The 21,462-nt window shown below is 45.2% G+C and overlaps 2 protein-coding genes across 3 annotated transcripts in view; one reads left to right on the top strand and one right to left on the bottom strand.

Annotated features, from left to right (window-relative positions):
* The window catches only part of INTS14 (integrator complex subunit 14), a 12,131-nt gene extending 8,647 nt beyond the window's left edge, over window positions 1-3,484 (bottom strand). Inside the window, exons 1-4 of one of the 2 annotated variants that reach the window (XM_074601374.1) lie at window positions 3,398-3,438; window positions 3,085-3,168; window positions 2,706-2,972; window positions 1,251-1,358 (exon numbers count right to left, since the gene is read on the bottom strand). In XM_074601374.1, coding sequence (XP_074457475.1) covers window positions 1,251-1,358; window positions 2,706-2,927 — 330 coding nt within the window. In that variant the 5' untranslated portion in view covers window positions 2,928-2,972; window positions 3,085-3,168; window positions 3,398-3,438. Of the gene's footprint in view, window positions 1-1,250; window positions 1,359-2,705; window positions 2,973-3,084; window positions 3,169-3,397 lie in introns of both variants that reach the window. The other variant, XM_074601373.1, reaches the window with a different exon arrangement.
* Window positions 3,454-21,462, top strand: SLC24A1 (solute carrier family 24 member 1). The gene is made up of 12 exons (XM_074601372.1): window positions 3,454-3,833; window positions 4,427-4,581; window positions 5,133-5,254; window positions 6,287-7,355; window positions 9,138-9,200; window positions 10,215-10,323; window positions 15,820-15,906; window positions 17,605-17,708; window positions 18,365-18,568; window positions 18,946-19,035; window positions 20,176-20,342; window positions 21,053-21,462. Exons 4-12 carry the CDS (start codon window positions 6,432-6,434, stop codon window positions 21,300-21,302), a joined length of 1,998 nt encoding a protein of 665 aa, XP_074457473.1. The 5' UTR covers window positions 3,454-3,833; window positions 4,427-4,581; window positions 5,133-5,254; window positions 6,287-6,431; the 3' UTR covers window positions 21,303-21,462.

Genomic DNA, 21,462 nt, shown 5'->3' with positions numbered 1-21,462 from the left:
TTGCAGCAGAACTATTAAAGCAAAAATACGCATTTTGCCATTTGGTTGCATGTCCAAAGTCACTCCTTGTAGAAACCTGCACTAATACATTACGCTGAATAATGGAACTATTTACACTCAGCTGCGACCCAGTCATCTCCAGGGTAGTAAAACAGCTGCTCTTTCAACCCTGCACAGCAACAGCAAGCATTATTTTTGGCTGAGAAGTAAGGAAAATAAATCCAACTGAAATCAATGTATACCTGCTACATCCAGATTTGTATTCTCTCTTCATCCTCAGTCTCTCTCTTTTGCAGGCTCTTCAGTTACCACCTGAACTGTTTCTCGCCCGTAATGTTTTTCACTATTTCAAGATTCTGCACAGCATATTCCCCACTGTCTTTCATCACCCCATTACCCGAAGTTCCAGTAAAATGAGCCGTGACACAAACGAGAGACCAAATTGTTGAGGTCTAATCTATGCTTGGTTTTTACATCTTTCCAGTTCTTTGCTTTGAATGTCTGCTTTTTCAAGGTGCCTTTTATCCTTGTTAGATTGTGGAGCATTGCCTACACAATAAACCTCTATCTTTTTTCTCCTTAAAGAATATTGCTTGAGACATCTTCCTGGCTCACTGAGTTGCAAAATTACTGAACTTAAATCCTAACTCAAAGAGCAACAGGCTCTTAAGTGTCTCAGAAAACTGAGGGCTAAAAGCAGACTTGGCCATAAGAGGCAGCAAATTCAGAAGGCTGAGAGCTGCAAGGGCTGAATGGAGTGTGTGAGCAGATGCATGCCCAATGACTCATTAGCGAAAGAAGACAGATGAAAACAGACTCAGCAGTAGTCCCATGCTGTTGCTTGAGACCTGTAACAGTTACAAGCCTTGGAAACCATCAGGTACTGGAGGAGAAAGGTTACTGTATGTATGGCGATACCCGCTCCAAACTGAGTGAGGCTCCTGGGACAGAAGGTTGCATCCAGATCAAATACCAAGCCTCTAAAATAGTACTCTTGGGCCAGATTTTACAATCCACTCCAATGCAGTAACATATCAGACAGGACGCAGTCTAGCTTTTTGCTGCTGAATATTTTAATAAAGATGACCTTCTGTTCATATTCCAGATATATTTAAAATACTAATTCTTTGTCTCCCTGTAGCACCAGCATGCCTGAGAGTACTCAGAGTTTCCTAATTACATTTCCACCTGCAACTTACGGGGAGTACTACATATATGCTAGATCCTAAGAACAGTGAAATCAGTCGTACCTGGCAAGGAATTGCTGCACCCCATTCCTGCTGGACAATATTGCAAACCCCCAGCAGCGCTGACTCTAGACAGGTTTTGTCATAATCATCCATGTTACTCAGGGCTTCCTGTGAAGACAAACACCACTGTTGTTGCTGGGTGAAAGAGCACTAACCAGGAAACACAGAAAAGTTATTCACAGTTTTGCGGTAAGTCAGTATGTTTGCTTTCCATTGTAACATAACTGCCTTGTAATGCAATGCAAAGCGCTATGCTCTTATATACGACCTGCAAAGTTTAAAAAAAAAAAAAGAAAGAAAGGAAATATAATATTATAAACACAGCTCTTTGGGAGAAAAAAAATCCTTTGCATGTCTCAAAGAAATCATGAAGTCATAATTTGAAGCAAAGTCTAACATGAAACACTTAGCTTAGAAAATCCTCCCAGGTATCAGAGCAACTCTAACTTAGAGATTCAGAAAGTAGGCCACAAGGAGCTTGTCTCACAAAAACTCTTTGGCAGAGAGTGTAACAGAATCCAAAACTCATATCCATGTCTTGTTTCTATAAGCATAAAGCAGCTTTTCTCCTTAAAAAACATCACGTTTAAACACAGCGTCATAAGAAGGGATGTAAAACTAACATGTGGCAGGGCTTGGCTGGATTCTTGGCTTTCAGAAATTCCTCAAATGAACTCTTAGAGAGGGGAAAATAAAGAAAAGAGAATGCACTCTGCTAAATTCTCTCTGCAAAGAGAATTCACCTGCTAAAACACAAGCAAAACACAGAATACTTATTAAAATCTGCACATCCCACAACTGACAAACCTAAAACATGGTGCCCTGTGACAGTGATGTACCGTTTCTTCCTGATATTATATATGATAACCAGATAAGCATGTACAATTTTTACTGGCTTCAGAGACTTGCAGTGCCTTCCTGCTTTTGTATAGAGTTTCCTTCTTGGACTTTCTCCTTTCCATTTTCTCCCCACTTCCCATCACATCTGCGAGGCCTAAAATCACCTATTCTCATTCCCACCCTGCTTCAACTACTACATACTCTTAAAAGCACCTTCTCTCTACCAAATCATTTGACTCAAAACCTTTCTAAACGGTCCTGCCTGCTGCATCATTTATCAAGAGCAAATCAACAACTACAGAGAAAAATGGGAATGTCACAGAACCACTGGCATTTTTAAGAGCTTCATCAGGCAGCCCTTTCCTCCATCCCCACCTGTTTACTAATCTCACTCCAGAGGTCACCTGCAAAGTATGATCGATGAAGTAGCAAAATGCTTCCAATGCATTGATTTGACCTATCCTTAAAATAAGGATAAAACACCCAACGCAAGACGCTGTGCACAGGATGATATGAAATCACACAATTTCACCATGATTTGGAAACACACGTGGGGCTTTGGTGTTTTTTTTTTAATGTTGACAGCTTTCTGCTTTTGTGCTTCAGGCACCCTACCTGCAGCGTGTTGTAGTCTCTCGTAAAAGGCACCATCAGCTCCCAGAGCGAGGAAAACACCACCAAGGCCGTGAACTCCAGCTTGTAGTTGGTCGCCATATGCTCAAAGAGCATGGTCAGGCCGTGAACAGCCAGGTGTTTCCGCTGGTACTCCTCGGAGCCCTCCACTGACACCGGCCGTGTCATGGAGAGCGACACGTCCATCACCACCACCGTCGGCATGATGAGCTGCTCCTCTCTGCTACCGCTGTGGAGAACTGTGATCCACTGCATGGAGAGGGAAGAAACAGGCCACACATGATTATTGAAGCAGCAGTTACAAGGCAATGCACGTCCTCTCACACTGACCCTACCGTGCAGAGGGGCAAGCAACAATTACCTCAAAACCGCGGGATTTCGTGCAGATTAAGTCAACAGCTCTGCTCCTGAACCACACACAGCATCTCCAAACGGCTGTAGCGGCCTGGAAACGGTGAGCGAGGCCAGGGCTGAGCCTCGACTGGGGAAAGAGAGCAGCAGGGACACCCCGAGGGCCGAGGAGAGGCCCGGGGACACCCAGCAGGGAGTCGGACCCCCCTCCCAACCCTTCGTCCTCAGCGGGGCCTGAGAGACAGTCCCTGGGGCCGGCCCGGGCTGCTCGGGGGGTGAGAGGGGAGCGAGGCGAGAGGGGGAAGGGAAACAGTGTTGCTCACCCCCGGCCCGCCGTGCCGCCATGGGTCCGTCGCTGAAAGCGTCCCCCCCGGAACGCCGCGGCCGGGCGGGAAGGGGCCGCGCGGGCTCTCCACACAGGGCCGGCCTGCGCGGCGGTGGGAGAAACGGCGTTTTCAGTAGTAAAAGCAGGATAGGCCTGTAATACTGCATGCACGAGGGAAAGCAGTTCAGCTAGATGCCGGTATTGTGGAAAAGTACTGCCACGATAAAATAAAACTGCTATATATAGAGAAGAGTTTATGGAAAAGCATCCCGACTGGCTGGTGGGCCTCCTTCTCCCAGCTCCGCGCGCCGGGGAGCAAGGATGGGGCGTTCAATAAAGGACATTGCAAAGCTGGGATGTACCCCTGCAAAGCTGTCCATTCAGAGAGCAGTTTGCTTTAAAATTACCAAATTATCATCATTTCTACTTCCCCGGTGAGTGGATTTTGATGACCGTGAAATCTTTGGCCAGGAACGTGGTTATTTCTTCTGCAGTGGAGCTGCCCCGTGCCGGCGCCAGCCGTACAGAGTTCCTGAGGGCAGCCTGGGCTGCAGGGCCCTGAGCATCCCTCCCTCTGCCTCCCCCAGCACGGTGCTGGAGCTGAGGGGTTTTTCCAGGAGGCAGCGAGTTTTAACCTCCCTCTGGCATTGCAAAGTAGGCTCATGTCCAGGCAAGGGCCAGCAGAGCCACTTGTCTGGCCTGTCAGCAGTATGAATAGCCTCGAAATGCAGCTACGTTTGAGCTGTCTTGTTTTGGTGACCACCGCTGCGGTGTGAGTTACCCCAGCTGCTCTCTTCCATACCTGCAGTGTCTCAGAGCTGGTGCTTTCATCTGGTAGCATGTAATGGAGATAATCGCCTGCCCTCATACCGAGAATAACCTGTAGTAGCAGACAAAGATACTGGCTTCAGAGATAGACACAAATCTATACAATACTATTTAATCTTCTTAGGGACTGCAGGTATTAAACTGGATTGCCTATTCCACCAGTAATATGTCCTTCATACCTGACCCTCTCTTGTATTAGAATTCCACTAGCAGAGGCATCACGAAAATGGGATCATTTTCATCTGCTTCTCTCTGCAACAGCATCTCCCACCTGGCTGTTCAGTGTCAAAGAAGCCTCCAGCAGTACGCTCAACCGTCGGTACTCCTTTTCCTCTTGGGCAGCATCTTTGGAAGGTAAGCTGTGGAGGTTTCTTTGATTGCTTCAGATCTCTTCAGATCTCACCGTCTGAGACAGTGAGAAAGGAGTTGATCAGGGGTCTGTGTGGAGGGAGGTTTTAACAGCATGATCTTGTCTTCAGAGCACCATCTTTTCTAGCAATTTAAAATAGGTTCCTTGACAGAAGGTTCCTTGACCTGTAAGAGGCAATACACTCTGGAAAAGAACCACAAAACTTACAAGAGTAGAGAAATACAGAGTCTGATGGTCAGGTATTGTGACAGGCTGGAGAGCTCTTACAGTTGATCCTAGCTTTACATATCTTTCTGCTTGCAAAAGGTCTTTCAGGCAGTTCATTTTGGAGAGGAGAAATAAAAACAGTGCTTAAGTAGGGGTGTGTACAAATGTCTTCTGTTCTCTCTGTCATCCTTTCACTCTCTTATCTTTATTAGGAAGGGTTATTTTCTAATAATGTGCAATTTCTTATTATATTATGCAATTCTGCCATATGCATGTTCATGTTCTTTTTACATATGAAAAGCAAAGCTTATATCATCTATTTATCTAGGTACTCCCATGACCCTCTATTACTGTTGCCTTAGTGATCCTCCCAACTATATAAAAGAAGATAATAAAGCCTGTCTTGCAAGAAATTTAGGCTGATTACTTCACTGGGTGTTATGCAAGAGGGTAAGTGTATGCTAACTTGCATGAAGAGCTTATCTGAGAATGGCTTACAAAACTGTGATTCACATCCAGCTCAAGTATAACGTAACATTCCCACTCTGGGAAAAAATAATAAATCCACAAAGAGCAATGTTCTAAGGTAAAATATTCATCCAGTGCTGAAGGGTAAATTCTCTCCAGCCCCAAGTCGCTGTCCCCATACTGTCACAGCTGGAGGCTCTGTCACTCTGGCATTTACAATTTCTCTCCCATTCTAAATGCTGTTCAAATAATTATGCAAGATATGCTAATTACCCCCTAATAAAAGGTATGATTACAGTTCCACTTTGCCAGTTCTGATTTCTACAGAAAGGCTTGAAAAGATGTAGTCATAGAAACAAATGGATATTCAGCACCCTCAGTTTTACAAGAAACAAGTCTTCCTCCTGCTCTTCTCAAACTGAAAGAGAAAAGCTCACCGCTGGTTTGTATTCTGCGGGAGCGCAAGGCTGCAGAGCCACAGAGCAGCAGAGTTGGGAACTGTCAAGCACTTTTCATCCTCCTGTTGAGGTTACTTAGGTAAATAATGGGTCTGTGTGGAGGGAGGTTTTAACAGCATGATCTTGTCTTCAGAGCATCATCTTTTCTAGCAATTTAAAATAGGTTCCTTGACAGAAGCCGTGTCCTCTCCTTTTGCAGAACACTGACCCAATTGTTAATGTTACAGAATAACAGCCGGACCCAGGTGAAAACACAAACCTTAATAGCTCCTGAACAGGGGCAGTAGGTGGAATCAGAATTCAGCTCAGATTGGGCTGTCTATGTAAACTGTCCAACTCCTCTCTATGTAAAGCCAAACCCATGATTATCAGTTACAATAGCCTACAGTCACAATAAAAAAAGAAGAAAAGACTGAAATCTGAATCTAGACCTGATTTTACTCATTTACCTCCATTTCTTTTTACTGAAAAATAGAAAAGTGGTCAGTGAAGTAATGTTACCCAAATGATGGAAACTTGCAGTACTTTATTTTTTACAATAGATTTTCTTTTGCAGGATTCTACACTTTGTGTCATGCAGTTTCACTCCTGATGCTTAAGATCAGCTGGAAACTCCAATGGTGGATATAAGTGCAAACTACTGATCAAGAGAAGTCTTCACTGGCTTCTGGACACCGCCCTGGTTTTTGAACCTTTAGGAAATGCATTTACCACGGAGGAGGCGGCTACAACGGAACCGAATCTTTTTCTTGCTTGCTATAGTGTTGGTCCTTTCTATCTATCAGCTCCAGTTCAGCCCCTCTGCCCTTCCAGCTCCACACGCAGCACCCCAACCCACGGACCCTGTGACAGTCACCTCCAGGGACCTCTCCAGCAACAAGACTGCCGTAACACGCAATGTCACAGCAGCACCCAAAATAAGGCACTGTGTATATGTGGATCCCGAGCCAACTGTGCCCATCACTACATCAGTGGGTACGACACCACAGCGAGAAAATGTCAGTGAAAGCTACCCAGATGAAAAGCCACCACATGAGTCCAAAGGAGAATATCCCCAGGACCTATTCAGTGTGGAAGAACGCAGGCAAGGGTGGGTTGTACTTCACATCTTTGGCATGATGTATGTATTTGTGGCCTTGGCCATAGTGTGTGATGAGTATTTTGTCCCTGCTTTGGGAGTGATCACAGAAAAGTTGCAGATCTCTGAAGATGTGGCTGGAGCCACCTTCATGGCAGCAGGTGGATCAGCACCAGAACTCTTCACCTCCCTCATAGGTGTCTTCATCTCACACAGCAATGTGGGCATCGGTACCATTGTGGGCTCAGCAGTGTTTAATATCCTCTTTGTCATTGGCACCTGTGCCCTCTTCTCAAGGGAGATACTCCACCTGACATGGTGGCCCTTATTTAGAGACATCTCATTCTACATTGTAGACTTACTGATGCTCATCCTGTTTTTCCTAGACAGTGTCATTGATTGGTGGGAAAGCCTCCTTTTACTGACTGCCTATGCCATATATGTGTTCACTATGAAACAGAACGTGTACCTAGAACAATGGGTGAAGGAGGAGCTGAACAAGAAGCTAAATGCTGTGCAGGCAGCATCAGCAGAGCATATACGGAAGGTTGGTGTCCTTATTGTTCAGAGGGCAAGTTGGAAATAACTCGTTCTAGCATAAACCACAAAGAAAAACTGCATCTCCTTCACAAAGTGCATATGCAAACAAAACCTCAGAATGCAGGTACTGGTCAATAATTATGGTTATAAAATGAGGGAAATGCAATCTGGATAGCAGTGATTCTAAGAAATTCGAGAACACCACTAAAAGAGCGTTCTACCCTTGCAATTACAAAAGATCAGTTGCGGTTGCTTATCTGCTTTCAAAGATGTGTGGGATTTTGCTCACTCGGTTGTTGTTAAGGAGTTTCCAAAAAAACCAAACCAAAACAAAACCCCAAACGAACACTTATAGGAACACATCGTTAGTCTGGGAACAAGATTTGTCAATTCTGTGTTAAACAGAGGAAAAAAGGCTTCTGGTAAGAGGTACTGTCCAAGCCTCTTACAGATGAGAGATGTTGGAAGAAGTTCTCTTTTCCCATTCTGAATTGGGGTGTGTTGCTGGGACACTGGTGGTGTCACTTGTTACCCAGTCTGCAGCACAGAAGGGGACCTGGCAGCCTTTAGCAACCATTGCCACCTCTCCCAGTCAGCATTTGGCAACAAGATCGAAATGCCCCAATCCCATTTCCATGCACTGACCACAGCTGTGTGTGCGCAGACACAATTCTATATGCCACCGGCGCTCAGACAGGGCATAACCACACGCTCCAGATCTGAGACCAGGGCCCTTCACTCGTTGTCTTTTGAAGCAAGGGTTAACTGCTTACACAAAGGCAGTATTTGAAGTTGTCCCCAGAGCCTGTGACCCTTTCAGACTGGCTGATCTGCAGGACATGCTTTCCAGAACACTTGGGACTTTGTCTTCTTGAATGTGCCTGCCCACTTCTTCCTCCTCTGTCCTTTCCCAACTCTCCTCTTTGTCTTCTTGACTTGTGCTACTGCCAATTGCTGAGCAGAGACCACTAGATTTCACGTTGTCCTCTGGCATTGGCGCGCTTTACTATTCAGATGTGTGTCACTGGCATTTATGCATGCTTTGCCCCTTCTGGTCTCGGCATTCCTTTCACATAATATAAGGTAAGAAAGCAGAAGGGGTGAGGATAGTTGAAGTGGTGCAGAATCAAGAAAGTGCTTTTCTTTCCTCCGCCCGCTCTGTCTTTCAGCCAGGGCTTGAGGCTGGGAGTCCTGAAAGCTCACGTGTTACACTCCAGTGGGATACATGTGCAAGATGCTGCAGCTATACACATACATCACTGTGGATGTGACCAACCGTCACAAATTGAATCCAACCCTTCAAATTGAAGGGGAAAAAACCCTCCACTTTAGGTTTACAGAGAACTCTCACTAGCGTATAGTGACATGACAGAGAGCTGGTGGCAAAATAAATTACCTATATGGAAAGTAATGCTGATCACTAGAAAAAAATAGCTCTTTGCACCTTCACTCTGCCTCTGCTGGAAAATGAGTAAGGATACAAATGTTTGGGGATGAAGTCTGGGACTGCCCATTTCTACAGGAATCAGATGGTAGAGGCCATTTGAGTCCATCTCCAGGTACCTGCATCCTCACCGAGGAGCTGTGGGTAGAGTCCTGTTTTTCTTGGAAGCCACATGGTTTTAAGGAGAGCACATGGCTTCGTCTCTTTCAGGAGCATCCATGCACGGTCATTGGTATTAGCTGTCTCACTTTCACGGGCACTAGCCTGAAGAGCTAGCATTGCACCCTGAAAAAGCAGGTGAAGCGATAGTGGTGTTCAATCGTTTTTGTTCTTGCTTGCGTGCAGAAAAGCAGTGCAGCAGTTGCGGATGATGGAACAAAGAAGCCAGCAGATGGGAGGAGACTGCAGGTAGGTCGGAGCAACTTTACAGGGATCTGAAGTCATTGTATTTTGAACCCCTCCCCGTGTCAGGTCATGAATAAAGGTGTGAACGTCTGTGTCAAGAACCTGGACCAAATCCTAATTTGTGCAAAGAACCAGCCATGCTTGGCACAATATCCACAGCTCACTTAAGAGGACACCTGGCTGAGTTGTGTCCTTAAAGGCCTTTTAATAAAAATTAAGAGACAGCTCAGGCTTCCTGAGTGGATTTGACTAGCAGAGTACTATTCATTCTGCACTTGAAACAGGCACAGAGAAATTCAGAGCATGACTTTTCTTACCTGGTTTCATGGCCAGTGTTCCTCCTGGGCTCCCAGAGCAGAGGCTGGTAGGGTCTGTCCTTTCCCATAGCGAACACTGGAGAGCTCATTCTTCTGCTCCTGGTTAAACTGGTGACCCTTTGTCTGGCCAGCCATTGCATGGAGAGGCCTATCTGATGTAATGGCTGCATATGTACATACAGGTGTTAGCTTCCTCATGTGGATGCTACTTTTTCCTCTGTGCACTTAACCTACCTGTACTAATTAATGTTCAGTCAAAAGCTCATTAGGACCCTGGTGCTGACTGTTAGAAAAGAGCACCAGAGCTTTCAAGTTAAGTCAGGACACCTGACAGGACTGTAGCATTACCTTGTAGCAGCATATAAATCTACCCAGGTATTAATAAGTTCATGACTAAAAGCACAGCATGCTTTGCTTATTATATTTTATAATAACTTTGTATTGATGCTGAGTCTGTGCGAGACCATTGCATTTATCTAAGGACAGGTTGGCCTGCTATCTCAAGAGCGTGTCTCTTGCTGTGAACGGTCAACCATCCTGTGAACTTGGATGCAGAGGCTGCTTGTAATCTGTGCAGACGCTGCTCCTTGAGTTGGGGAGATCAGCCTCCATAGAAATGCATCCTCAGGGCAGAGGTGAGCCAACGGTGCTGTTTTGAGGAGGAAACTGCTATTGACTGCTGCATTGTACCTTTCCCTAGCCTGGATCAGCCTTACAGCGAGGCAGCAGTTCAGCCTCCCTGCACAACTCTCAGATGCGCAGCACCATCTTCCAACTCATGATCCACACCCTGGACCCCCTGGCAGAAGGTGAGTGAATGCTCCACATCGGAGGGACGTGGGTTTGCAGCCAGTTTAACTGGGAATACAGCCTTTGTATGTCAGGGTGTTGGGGATCAGCAACTCATCCTTGAAATGCAGCTCTGACTATCACAGATAATGTTAAGTGGGGGGAGCTCTGCCACAGTGGGATGAACCCCTTCTGATCTCGTGGCTAGACAGGACAAACACTTCACATTCCAGCCCCGCCATATCTACTTTGCCTGGGCCAAAGTGGTTGCTGCTGTGGTGGCAGCTGCTGCTGGAGGGGGGATGAGGGCATGTGGAGCAGCTGCTATTGCTGGGGCCCCTGCAAGCAGTGGTGGTCACTGCAGTCCCCCACTGGTCCCCCCCACTATGTTTTTGAGAACCTATCAATCAGTCTCATTTTACAATGGGAAAATGAACATGGGGAGAGCTCATGACCTGTACACCTCCCCAGCTGTGCGCACAGCCCCTTACAAGGCATAAACCTAAAGAGGAAAAAGAAGCTCAAAGCTTTGAAGAATTATAATTTTGTCAGTGGTTAAAATCCCAGCTGAGATCTAAAACACACAGCAGGTTCCAATTATGATGTTTAAGCCAAGCCGTATGTGATTTAGACCAACACCGAGCTCCTCTAAAAGCCCACCTGCAACACTGCAGTATCATCTCTGTCAAAGTAAACTGTACCCACAGCACTTTGCAGGCAGTGGGCCAGCTCCCCAGGGCCAAGGGCTGATCAGCTCAGGACTAAGACATCTTTTAAAGTGCCCAAGGTGCAGAAAAGCCACCTTTCCAGACAGATCCAGGGTCTTTGTACACAAACTTTTAACGTGCTGCTTTCTATCAACTTAATGAAAACACAGCATACAGGTTCATTTTCCAAGAAATGGTGAAGTGTGTTAAAAAAAGATGGTTTTATTTAGATTTTCTTTCGTAGCCCAGCACATGCACCGCCCTCCACTGCCCTACTTGTTCTAAAGAGATTATCTGTTGTCCATTCAAAAAGAGATTGAAGCTAAGCAGATCAACACCTCTCATGTCTATCACAGAGGTTACAAAAAGGACTCTCCAGATCAAAATCCTAGCTGCACAAACTGATCAAGGGAACAAAGGAGACTTGATAAGGACAGCAAGACAGATAAATGTCTGCTTTGATAGATTTTAGCGAAGGCACCCATCACATTACTACGAGTGGCCTAACAAGGGCCAGACTCATCAGGGTTTGCTCTACTGCCCTCGCCTCCTGTCCCCCCCAAAAGGCCCTGTCAACAGCACAAGGTTAAAACCAAAATCTTACGAGAGGACATGCCATTGCCTTTAGCATCAAAAAGTGCCAGACCTGAGGGACTGCTGCCACTCAGAGACCCTCCAGCGCCTTCTCATCCTTCCTGCACCGCTAAGTGTCTTTATGCAGCATCTGCCAACCCCAGGCCAGGACACACTTCTGGGCCAGGCTGGTGTCTTCAGCTTGGTGAAACCCTGGGACCTCAGTAGAAGTTGTGGGGGCCTGAGGATGCCAACCCCAGCCAAGGAGAGCGCTCCAGCGCTGCCCCAGCCAGCTCAGCCCAGAATACACTGCGGGGGGGGGCGGGGGGGGCGCTCAATGCAGTTGTGAGCCACTGGCCTTGCTAAAGAGGCTGGTATCACCATGATTTGCGAATACTGAATAAACGGGAGTGGGGGGGAACTTGGATCTTTGAAAGACAACTTCCCCTCTCATTTCAGCTAGGCAGAGAGAGAGTTACTGTCCCAGCAAGCGGCAGCCACTAGATGGGAGTGTGACCATATCTGCTTAAGCAGGTCTCATGTTCACAACAGGGACTACGGTCTTTCCAAAAGGTTGTTATTTCTTAGACCCTTTGCTATAATAGTGCTGCTGAGTTAAGGGCAAAACCTCTGCCCCGGGTACATGCCTGTCCCACTCAGCGTTGCCAGAATGTATACAGCTCCTTAGAAAAAGTGACAATAAAGAAAGTTACTGATATTACAACAGCGCAGCACTCAAAATTGAGGAGCCAGCGTCCCAGGTGCTGTGTATCTAGCAGGAGACGCTCCTTACCCCGATAGACTAATACCTAAAGAAAAAGGAGCCTGGAGAAAAGGAACCATTTATGAATAGATTGAGAAACCTAAGTGCTTTGAGGATCTTGGCCAAAAAGATGAAATTACTTCCCTAGGATGACTCTGAAAAAGGATTTGAACCCGAGAGGCCTATCAGGACTGCAAGCTCAGCCTTTGTGTTATTAGTACTGCAGCCCTCTGGTACCCTCAGGACAGCTGGGTGCCGATTTCCCACCAATCACCAACAAAGCCCTTCTCTTTGCAGTGTGCGCAGCACTGTCTGTACCGGACACATTTCTGTAATTACGTTGCAACATAAAAGATTATCCCAAAGCAATTTATCTTTCCTCAAGGGTCCTTGTTCCTTCTTGCCAATGCCTGTAGCATCAGCACTTAGAGGCGATGGTAGAGAACACACTGCAAAAGAAAAAGTTGCCAGCTATTGCTCAGCAGTTCCTAGCTTAACCTACTGAAATTAGGATCTCTGTAGGGTTTCCTTCCTTATGCTGCAGTTGTGTTTTATTTGGGCAGTGCAGAAGCAGTTTCAGGACAGCAAGAGTCCAAAATGCGAAAAACCTGCTAGCACTGGGCCTCCAACCCCAACTTCCAGAGGCAGAGGTTTTAGAAATAAAGGAGAAGTCTGAAATACAATTTTTTTTTTCGCTGTTCCTAACGAAACACCCCTTGTGTGAAACAAAATTTCTCATTTGAGCAGTGGATTAAGTTCAGAATGTTTGGTTTTTTTCCTTTTGTATTAGGAAGGGATCATTATTTAAGTCTTTTTCTACAGGAGACTAGGCATTTTTCTTTAAAAGTTCTAACATTTACATTGCATCTTGAACTACATTTTTGATAGAAGCTTTTATTTTCAAAGTGCCTTTCTTATTTTTAAGTAGGGAATTTCTAGCACCTTTGGTTTTTTCCCCCACTTCCTCTGTAGAGGAAGTGTAGAACCAGAGCTTGAGAACTTTTCATGATTTTGCAGCTAGACATTGGAGGGAACTGTTGGGAAATTAAAGGGAACAAGGATTTCGGGAAGACTGAGGAACCCTCTCGTTTCTGAACCTCCAGTTTTACCATCGGATTATTCTTTAAACTCTAGTCATGCAGGGAAGAAGACAGAAGCCTGCTTTTACTGTTGAATGAAGAAAAAGGCTCCAGCAGCGAGGTTATCAGAGCTGTCTACCCTCAGTGTGCCCCAGTTAACAAGCTAATGATTTTGGAAATTAGACCAGAATAAAGCAGCAGGCAGTGTTGCAGGCTAGAACTGAGCCAGAAGTCTTAAGGCAGCTACAGTTTTTCCTTGCTTTATTAGCATTCAATCACTTGTTCTGAGAGAATCGTGATACAAAGGAGCAAAAGGAATCATGAGACTTTTTTTTACTTCTGCTTTTAGACAGCAGAATCTCCAATGCCAAATTTCAAAGAAAAAACCCTGCCCACTGTTCATGTTGTAAATTAGCCCCGATAGATTAAATATAAGAGGCACGGAATTAATTAAACATAAGAGCCAAACTCAAGGTAGAAGCTCAGCTGCTACCGCGAGTGCAGCCTGGATGCTCTCGACCTTCCTGAAGAGCATCTCAGGGCCCTGGACACGGGCGTGTGACGGGCTCTCAGCGCAGGGGGCAGAGAGTTTCCAGCAGTGAATGCCCCAGGGGACCGCAGTCCTCAGGGAGGACTGAGCCCAGGGGGCTGGGGACACCAGCCGTGCCCTGCTCAGATAATCCCCAGGACTAGCCTGACAGATATCCTTCCTCCCCATGCTGACCTGCAGATCTGGACAGCTTATAGCCAACTCTTCCTCCAGTCTCAGCCCATCCTGCATGAAATGTGTGTCAGGGGAATTAACACCTTTTTAAATGAGGCTGATCTCATGAGAACTGGATAGTGGCCTGCGCCTAAGCTCTTTATCCTGAGAGAGAGATGCTCACAGCCTGCAGCCTAGGTGAGGGCAGGACGTCAGGAGCTTGAATTTATATAATCTCTTTCAGGCTGAGCCTGACCGCCCTGACCCTGCTGACAGAAGCTTTTGCAACAGCTTCTGGGAAAAGCTGAACAGAAAGACGCGTTGCCCAGTGGTTAGAGGAGACCGGGAGCAAAAGGTCACCTCTTTGTTGCCCTGCACGGTTGGGTATGCTTGTGCTTAGCATCGGTAGAGGGGGAACGAAGCAAAGTGCTTCACATTCCCTCTGGCAGGCTTCAATATTGACAAGGAGCATGGAAAAGTCAGCCTCTTCCAACTAGACCAGAATCTACTGATTTTGGCAAGGTTCAGCTCAGAACAGTAGCTCTACCTGCGTGGCTCAGGGCCTCGGACCTGCTATTTCTATTAACTCGGTATCGTGGTGATGAATACAGTGTCAGGGCCCTGCCCTTCAGGCAAATGACAACAGCACGTTCTGGTTGCAGTCAACAGTACAGTAGATTAAATCAGTGTGATAAAACTTTCAGAGGAAATTAATTTACAGTCCCGCACACAAGCCAAGCATAGCACGGCCAATTTCTTGTGGCTACTGTCCATGTGCAAGCCCTTGCGGCCCTCAGCTTAGTCTTTGGGTAGGCAGCTCAACAGACAATATAGATTAGAGCAAAATGAGTCTTTTCTTTGAGTTGATGACTTGCTCGCGTTCAGTGAGAGTAGGATTAAGATATTTGAGCACAACACCTAACTCTGGAGACACACAGTTTCACAGTAAAACAACAATAAAGCAGCTCAGCTGAGCAGAGTATGGTTTACAGCAGAAGTCCTCAGCAGTCCCAGAAATACAGTACTGGACACTGCACTGGTGAAGATGACCTCTTGGGTTGCCTGGACCATGTTAAATGTGGATACCAGGAATTTAAATCAACTCCAGCGGAGAAGACATTCACATATGCTTAGAGAAATCAGTAATTTTCCAGGTAACGGGAATATAAAAGGATTTTATTTTTCCTTACCATCAGGTCGCCAGGCTGCAGACAGCACTGTAAAGCCTCTTCAGCAGTCACGTGGCAGAAGAAAGGTGTCACTTTTAGCTTGCACATAATCAAGCCAGAAAAAACAGCAGTAGTCCTTTGGGAACAAAATGATACTGCATCAAAACAACTCCTCTGTTCTCTCTGCGTTTGTTTCCTAGGAAGTACAGATATCCCCTGTATTACTGAACTGGAAAGGATTTCTCTTCCCTCTACAGTTTCTTTGAAATATGAAAGTATTGGTTACACGTCAAATTGCTGGCATAATTGCCGTAGTACTAAGCATTTAAATATAACCACTACGATCAACTAGCAGCAGCCAAAACCTAGGGCCGCAGCCAAATCGACAGCTCCCAAGTCAGTGCTGGCTGCAATCCACGCAAGAGGAAAGGGGCGAGGGTGCGCGTGTGTTGGGGGGAGGCAGGTAAAGGGGAGTTTTGCAAAGCTGACAGCTGCTGACAAACGTATCCTTCTCATCCACAGCAAGATTTAAAGACAGGGTCGACATCCTAAGCAAGATAGCCAAGGCCAAAGTAGACGCTCTGGCTGGACAAGGATCAAAACCAGAAGGTGAGTGCAAGAGGAGTTTGCCTTGTTTTGCACTGCAACCCCTCACCTTCCCAGCACTCAACACCCAAGGGCTGCCAAAGAAACGCTATGGTCCAGTACAAGTTTTCTGTTATTACTGCTCACAGACGGCTGCTATAATATCGCAGCAGAAATCAGTCAACGTGGTCTAACAGTGGGCAATAAAAGCCACCCCCACGGGAGGCCAGGAGTGGTTGGTGAGCGCATCCAAACAGAAAGTGCCACAGGGATGTAGTGCAAATTGCCACCAGAAGGGTGGAAGAGGGGAAATCGTGTCATTACAGCCAGCAGTTGGGTGCTGCTATGCTGCTTACCTGTGGTAGACCCTGCAAACGAGGTATTCGTTAAAACAAAGTACCTTCATTTTAGCTTGGAAACTTGGCACATTTGCAGAAGAGCACAAAAGATTCCTCTACAGAGAAAAGCTGCACTGGCTTTGTCTATAACAATTCTGAGGGTCTGTGCATCCTCCCTTTTAATAGTTTTTGGTTTTTCCTGAGTACCCGAGTACCTCAAGACATTGAGCCTCACCTATGTGAACGAGACCAAACTTGAGGAAAATGCTCTTTAAGAAACAAGTAAATTCTTGATGCGAATTATCAATACCACATTGACTTCACTGGATTTTCACCCCATAACATGTTCCACCATCTTTGTTGGTGCGTAGGTAAAGCTGTGCACATTCCAAAAGCATTATTGTTCTCTCTCCCGCTCTGGGCTGAAAGCATCCCCCGTGAACGCTCTCAAGGCCTGGTTTCAGAAATCACAAATAGTACTCACAGAAAACATACGTTTCTGAAAGTCTCCCCTCTAGACTTGCTCCCTAGTTAAGTTGTGAGGCACTGTACTGGACCAGTGCACCCAGTTCAGGATAAGATACCCTATAACGCCCTATCCCGGTACAATTCATGGGACAACACGATCCTACTGACTTGACAGGCCTGACTATGTGGAGGGGATCCCTTAACCTAAATTGCAGCAGTCTGAAAAGGGCCCTTGCCGTGAGCGGGCAGAGCGCCAGGCACCCCCTCTCCCCTCTGCTGCGTGTTGCCCATATTCCCACACTATTCCGCACAGGGGTTTCCAGGTTCCTCTTGGCTACGCAGGTTAACACAGGAACAGCACAGAGGACATTGCAGTTATTTCCTTGTATGTGTCAGCACTTTCCTATTTGCATTTGAATACCTACCAACGGATTAGGCATTAAAGCCTGGCAGCACGTAACAGCCATTTCTCAGAAGCCTCGAAAAATATCAGTTCCCTGGAGAATGCTGCGCTCTATTAGGAAAAAAAAAAAAAAAAAAAAAGGGAAAGCAAAGCTTTACATCCTTTCTGGCTTTTAAGGATGGCTTTAATAAGATCTTCTGAATCCAGACTGAAACCAAGAAACGCTCATCGGTTGTAGATCAGATAATTAGCATTTCCCTGTTGTTACGCATGTGCCTCTTACAGCAGTTTCAGATAGAAGGTCATAGGAGCATCAAGGTAACATTCTGTGCCAGATTCCGCCTGGCTTTTACTCATCACAATCCACAGAAAACAGAGGGGACAAACACAAAACCTAAGCAATCAGATGGGGCTCAACGCGAAACGCCACACGTTCTTGTAGGAAGATCAAGCAGAAGGCGACCACCTGCGGCTAAGGTGACTGAAACCAATATTCCTTCTTATCACTTTTAGCAGAAGAGGAAAAGAAGGCACCGAGCAGTGTCCAGGTAACTCCTGCCAGTGACTCTGAACCCAGCAAAGAGAAACAGAACGCAAACGCACCACAAGATGGACAGGTATTTAAGTGACAATAGGCGATAAGTGCTCACTCCAGACCAAACTTCTCACGTACTTTCCTTCTTCCCTCTCCAGGGCTTTTGGGATAGGACCCAATCCATTTCCCAAAACTGGCAACTATACATAGCGTGTGTAGTGGTGAGATCTATTACGGCATTAGGTGAAACATTTCAGCTTACAAACACAAAGCAGATCCAAAATATGACACCAACTGATACTGCATAGTATTTTCTCCTCAGATGACTCTTCTGAGGTCAGAGGGGTAACTCCAGCATAAGGGAAGACATGACTACCTGCCTCTCCTGTGCTCACCAGTATACGTTTCTGTTTTGTTTCCTGAATCCCTCCTTTCGAGTTGGTGTAATCTGGCTGTTCTGATGAGGAAAGGTTTACCAAGGACAGATGGTAAATGTTTCGTTAGTGTCAAAACCCCGTCTAAAAGTTGGTTCTAATTAACTGATAGAAATTAGTTAACGTAATACACAGGCTCTGGATTTTGTCTCACAATAGCAAGATGGGGGCTGTGGCTGCCCTCAGCCGTGTTACAGATGTGACCTCGGCCAAGGCGAGGCCATGGTGAAGAAATGCTGTGCAGCTCCTTGCTAGCTTGAAAATGTATTGGCTTTTTTTTTTTTTCTTTTTTCCTGGTCTACAGCCCTCATCAGACAGCAACACCTCAGAAGACAGCAGCTCTGGGAGTGAGGAAGACAGTGATGATGACAGCACAGATGATGATGATGAAAATGATGAGCCATTATCTCTTGAATGGCCAGAAACTCGGAAGAAACAAGCAATTTACCTTTTCCTCTTTCCCATTGTCTTCCCTCTCTGGAGCACTATGCCTGACGTTAGAAACCCAGTAAGAATCTATCTTCCTTCTGCTACTGGATTCATTAACTGAGCTATAGAGTTCCTCTCGGCAAGAGTCCCCACTTCTGTTTGTCCATGTCTAGAGTCTTTGCCTACTTGAAGCGCTGTTAATGCTACAGGGAGCGGGACAGGAGCCCCACCTGCAGCATAACATAGTTCCACAGACGTAATTTAATAAGTCACAGAAGACTAGAAACTATTGGTCATCTAATCAAGCTGACAAAAAATAAATACAATTAGAGAGATCAGGGTCCACATTCAAGCCATTGATTGCAGCGAAGTGTTTCAGGTGGATACTTTCCATTGGGGGTTGTTAACTTTCCTGAAACTTCTCCATGTTTTTATTTTCAAACTTGATTTTAACAGGACTCCAAAAAATTCTTTGTCATCACGTTTTTTGGATCCATCATCTGGATTGCTGTATTCTCTTACCTCATGGTGTGGTGGGCTCACCAGGTGAGGGGTTTATTTTCTTTCTGCAAATAAGACCATCTCAGAAGTAGCAGATGAAGAGAGAGGGGAGCGTCACTGGGGTGTTTTATCTGATGAATTACAGCCGCAGCCATCCATCACAACAGTAGAAACTTTGTTTTGTTAGAACCCAAAAGGGAATTTTCAATTTCATTCTTTTCAATCTGACAGAGAGTCATCCTTTTTCAAGAGCTTCCAAGGGAATTTGTGCATCAGTGAAAGGAAAAGTGCCATCAAGATTTATCTTAATACTGCCTTTTCATTGATGAATGCTTCTGTGCAGAACATAATTACCCCTCACCTAATTAAAATTCTAGGAAAATACAGGTTCTGATTCTGGAAGCTGCTAAATGATCTCAACTCCCTTGGCCTTAATCTTCGCTTGGTATTCTGGGAAATAATACTTACATCTTGTAGAATCAGACCCACAATTTATATTTAGTGATATATTGCACATTCACAGTCCAGTTGCTCAAGCCATAAATCCAAAGACTGTCATTTCCCAAAGCTCTTGGATAATACACAGCTGATGTTAAATCTGGAGAGGGAGAGGTAGAAGACGTCCAAGAAGAGGTGAAGTTAGGACAGAAGAGTTGCGCTGTAACTGACCTGACCTTGCTTAGTCTCGGCAACACTGTGATCAGATGCCTTGCACTATAAAGCAAATCTGAGATCAACTTACACTATGAAATTTAACATTTTATCCTACAAAGCAGAAAAAATGCTCCCATGTTTTAAGGGATTAAAGCATTTTAACTCGAATATAGCATGAAACCCAAAAGACTGCACAGAACAATTAAATTGGTAGGACCAGAGGGAATGGATTAAAACTAGAGATGGAACGATTCAGACTGGACGTTAGGAAGAAGTTCTTCACCATGAGGGTGGTGAGACACTGGAACTGGTTGCCCAGAGAGGTGGTGGAAGCCCCATCCCTGGAAGTTTTTAAGGCGAGGCTGGACAGGCCTCAGAGCAACCTGATCTAGTGGGAGGTGTCCCTGCCCATGGCAGGGGGGTTGGAACTAGATGATCTTTAAGGTCCCTTCCAACCCTGACAGTTCTACAATTTATGAAATTCCATGTTCCAAAACTAACAACCTACCCGACTTTCTTTGTATTTATTAGGTTGGTGAAACAATTGGGATATCAGAGGAAATTATGGGGTTAACCATACTGGCAGCAGGAACATCAATCCCTGACCTTATCACCAGCGTCATTGTCGCACGGAAAGGCTTAGGTGACATGGCTGTCTCCAGTTCCGTAGGCAGCAATATCTTCGATATCACTGTTGGGTGAGTATTAGTTCAATGCTAAAAGTTGCATTTCTTCTGAAATAAAAAAAATAGCTGGTTTTATTCAGCTATTAAGAACAGGGTCTTAATTAATTTCATCTTAGCTGTAAAGGGCAGCTGGACAACCAGCTACTAGGTTTTGGGGTTTTTTGTTTTTTAAACCTCAGCTAGTCAGGAAAGGCAGATTTTTACAACTTAGTGCAGCACAGTGGACATTAAGTTGTATAGTTCAGGTCATTGTTCTGCAGCTTAAAATAACAGTACGTAGCTCAAAACAGAAGCACCATCATCTTCACTTAATTCCGAATCAAGAGAAAATGACTGATTTTTTTCAAGACAAAAATACAGCAAACCTTGGGCTAACATCAAAGACTCACCCAGCCCGAGGCATCAATCAAGGCTCAGTATCTGTGCCTGTATCTCTCATCAATAAAGCACCAGGGCTTCTTTATCAGAACATGCCAAGACACTTAATCCACAGGTATTGTTTTAAAACCACTTTTAGATTCTTGGATTGCATTATGATAGTGCAAGTATTATCCAAATGCAATTTTTGACACAAACATCATCAATTTTAGATTCATGCCGAGTTATACTGAAAGCAATCATGCATTTTTTTTTCCTGTTACAGTTTAAAAATTGCTTAGTTATGATGCAGAAAATGAACTGCCTTAAAACATTTCTTTCAATTATTTTTCCTTTACTTGCAGTTTGCCGGTTCCTTGGTTCCTTTATTCTGTCTTCAATGGACTCAGTCCAGTTGCAGTCAGTAGCAACGGTTTGTTTTGTGCAATTGTCCTCCTTTTTCTCATGCTCCTATTTGTGATCATCTCAATCGCTGCATGTAAATGGAAAATGAACAAACTACTGGGGCTCACTATGTTCGCTCTTTACTTTGTGTTTTTGATCATCAGTGTGATGTTGGAAGACAAGATAATATCCTGCCCCGTATCTGTATGACATTTGGACGCATGCAGATGTATGGATGCATACATCAAAATGAGAAGGGGTTTAAGGTAGCAATTGTTCTACTGAAAAAAAGCAACCAGAATTACAACAAACTTACGGGGAATAAAGTATCTTTAACATACTAAAAATAATAAATCTCAAGTGGTGTGTC

Source organism: Larus michahellis, chromosome 9 (assembly GCF_964199755.1).
Source record: "Larus michahellis chromosome 9, bLarMic1.1, whole genome shotgun sequence".
NCBI lineage: Eukaryota > Metazoa > Chordata > Aves > Charadriiformes > Laridae > Larus > Larus michahellis.
This window is presented reverse-complemented; position numbering and strand designations above follow the sequence as displayed.

Bases quoted from the DNA above. Each gene is read 5' to 3' on its own strand.
- SLC24A1 (XM_074601372.1), top strand. From the start codon at position 6,432: ATGCATTTACCACGGAGGAGGCGGCTACAACGGAACCGAATCTTTTTC. The intron at 17,709-18,364 runs GTATTTAAGTGA...CCTGGTCTACAG, and splicing joins ACGCACCACAAGATGGACAG to CCCTCATCAGACAGCAACAC. The intron at 19,036-20,175 runs GTGAGGGGTTTA...TGTATTTATTAG, and splicing joins TGGTGTGGTGGGCTCACCAG to GTTGGTGAAACAATTGGGAT.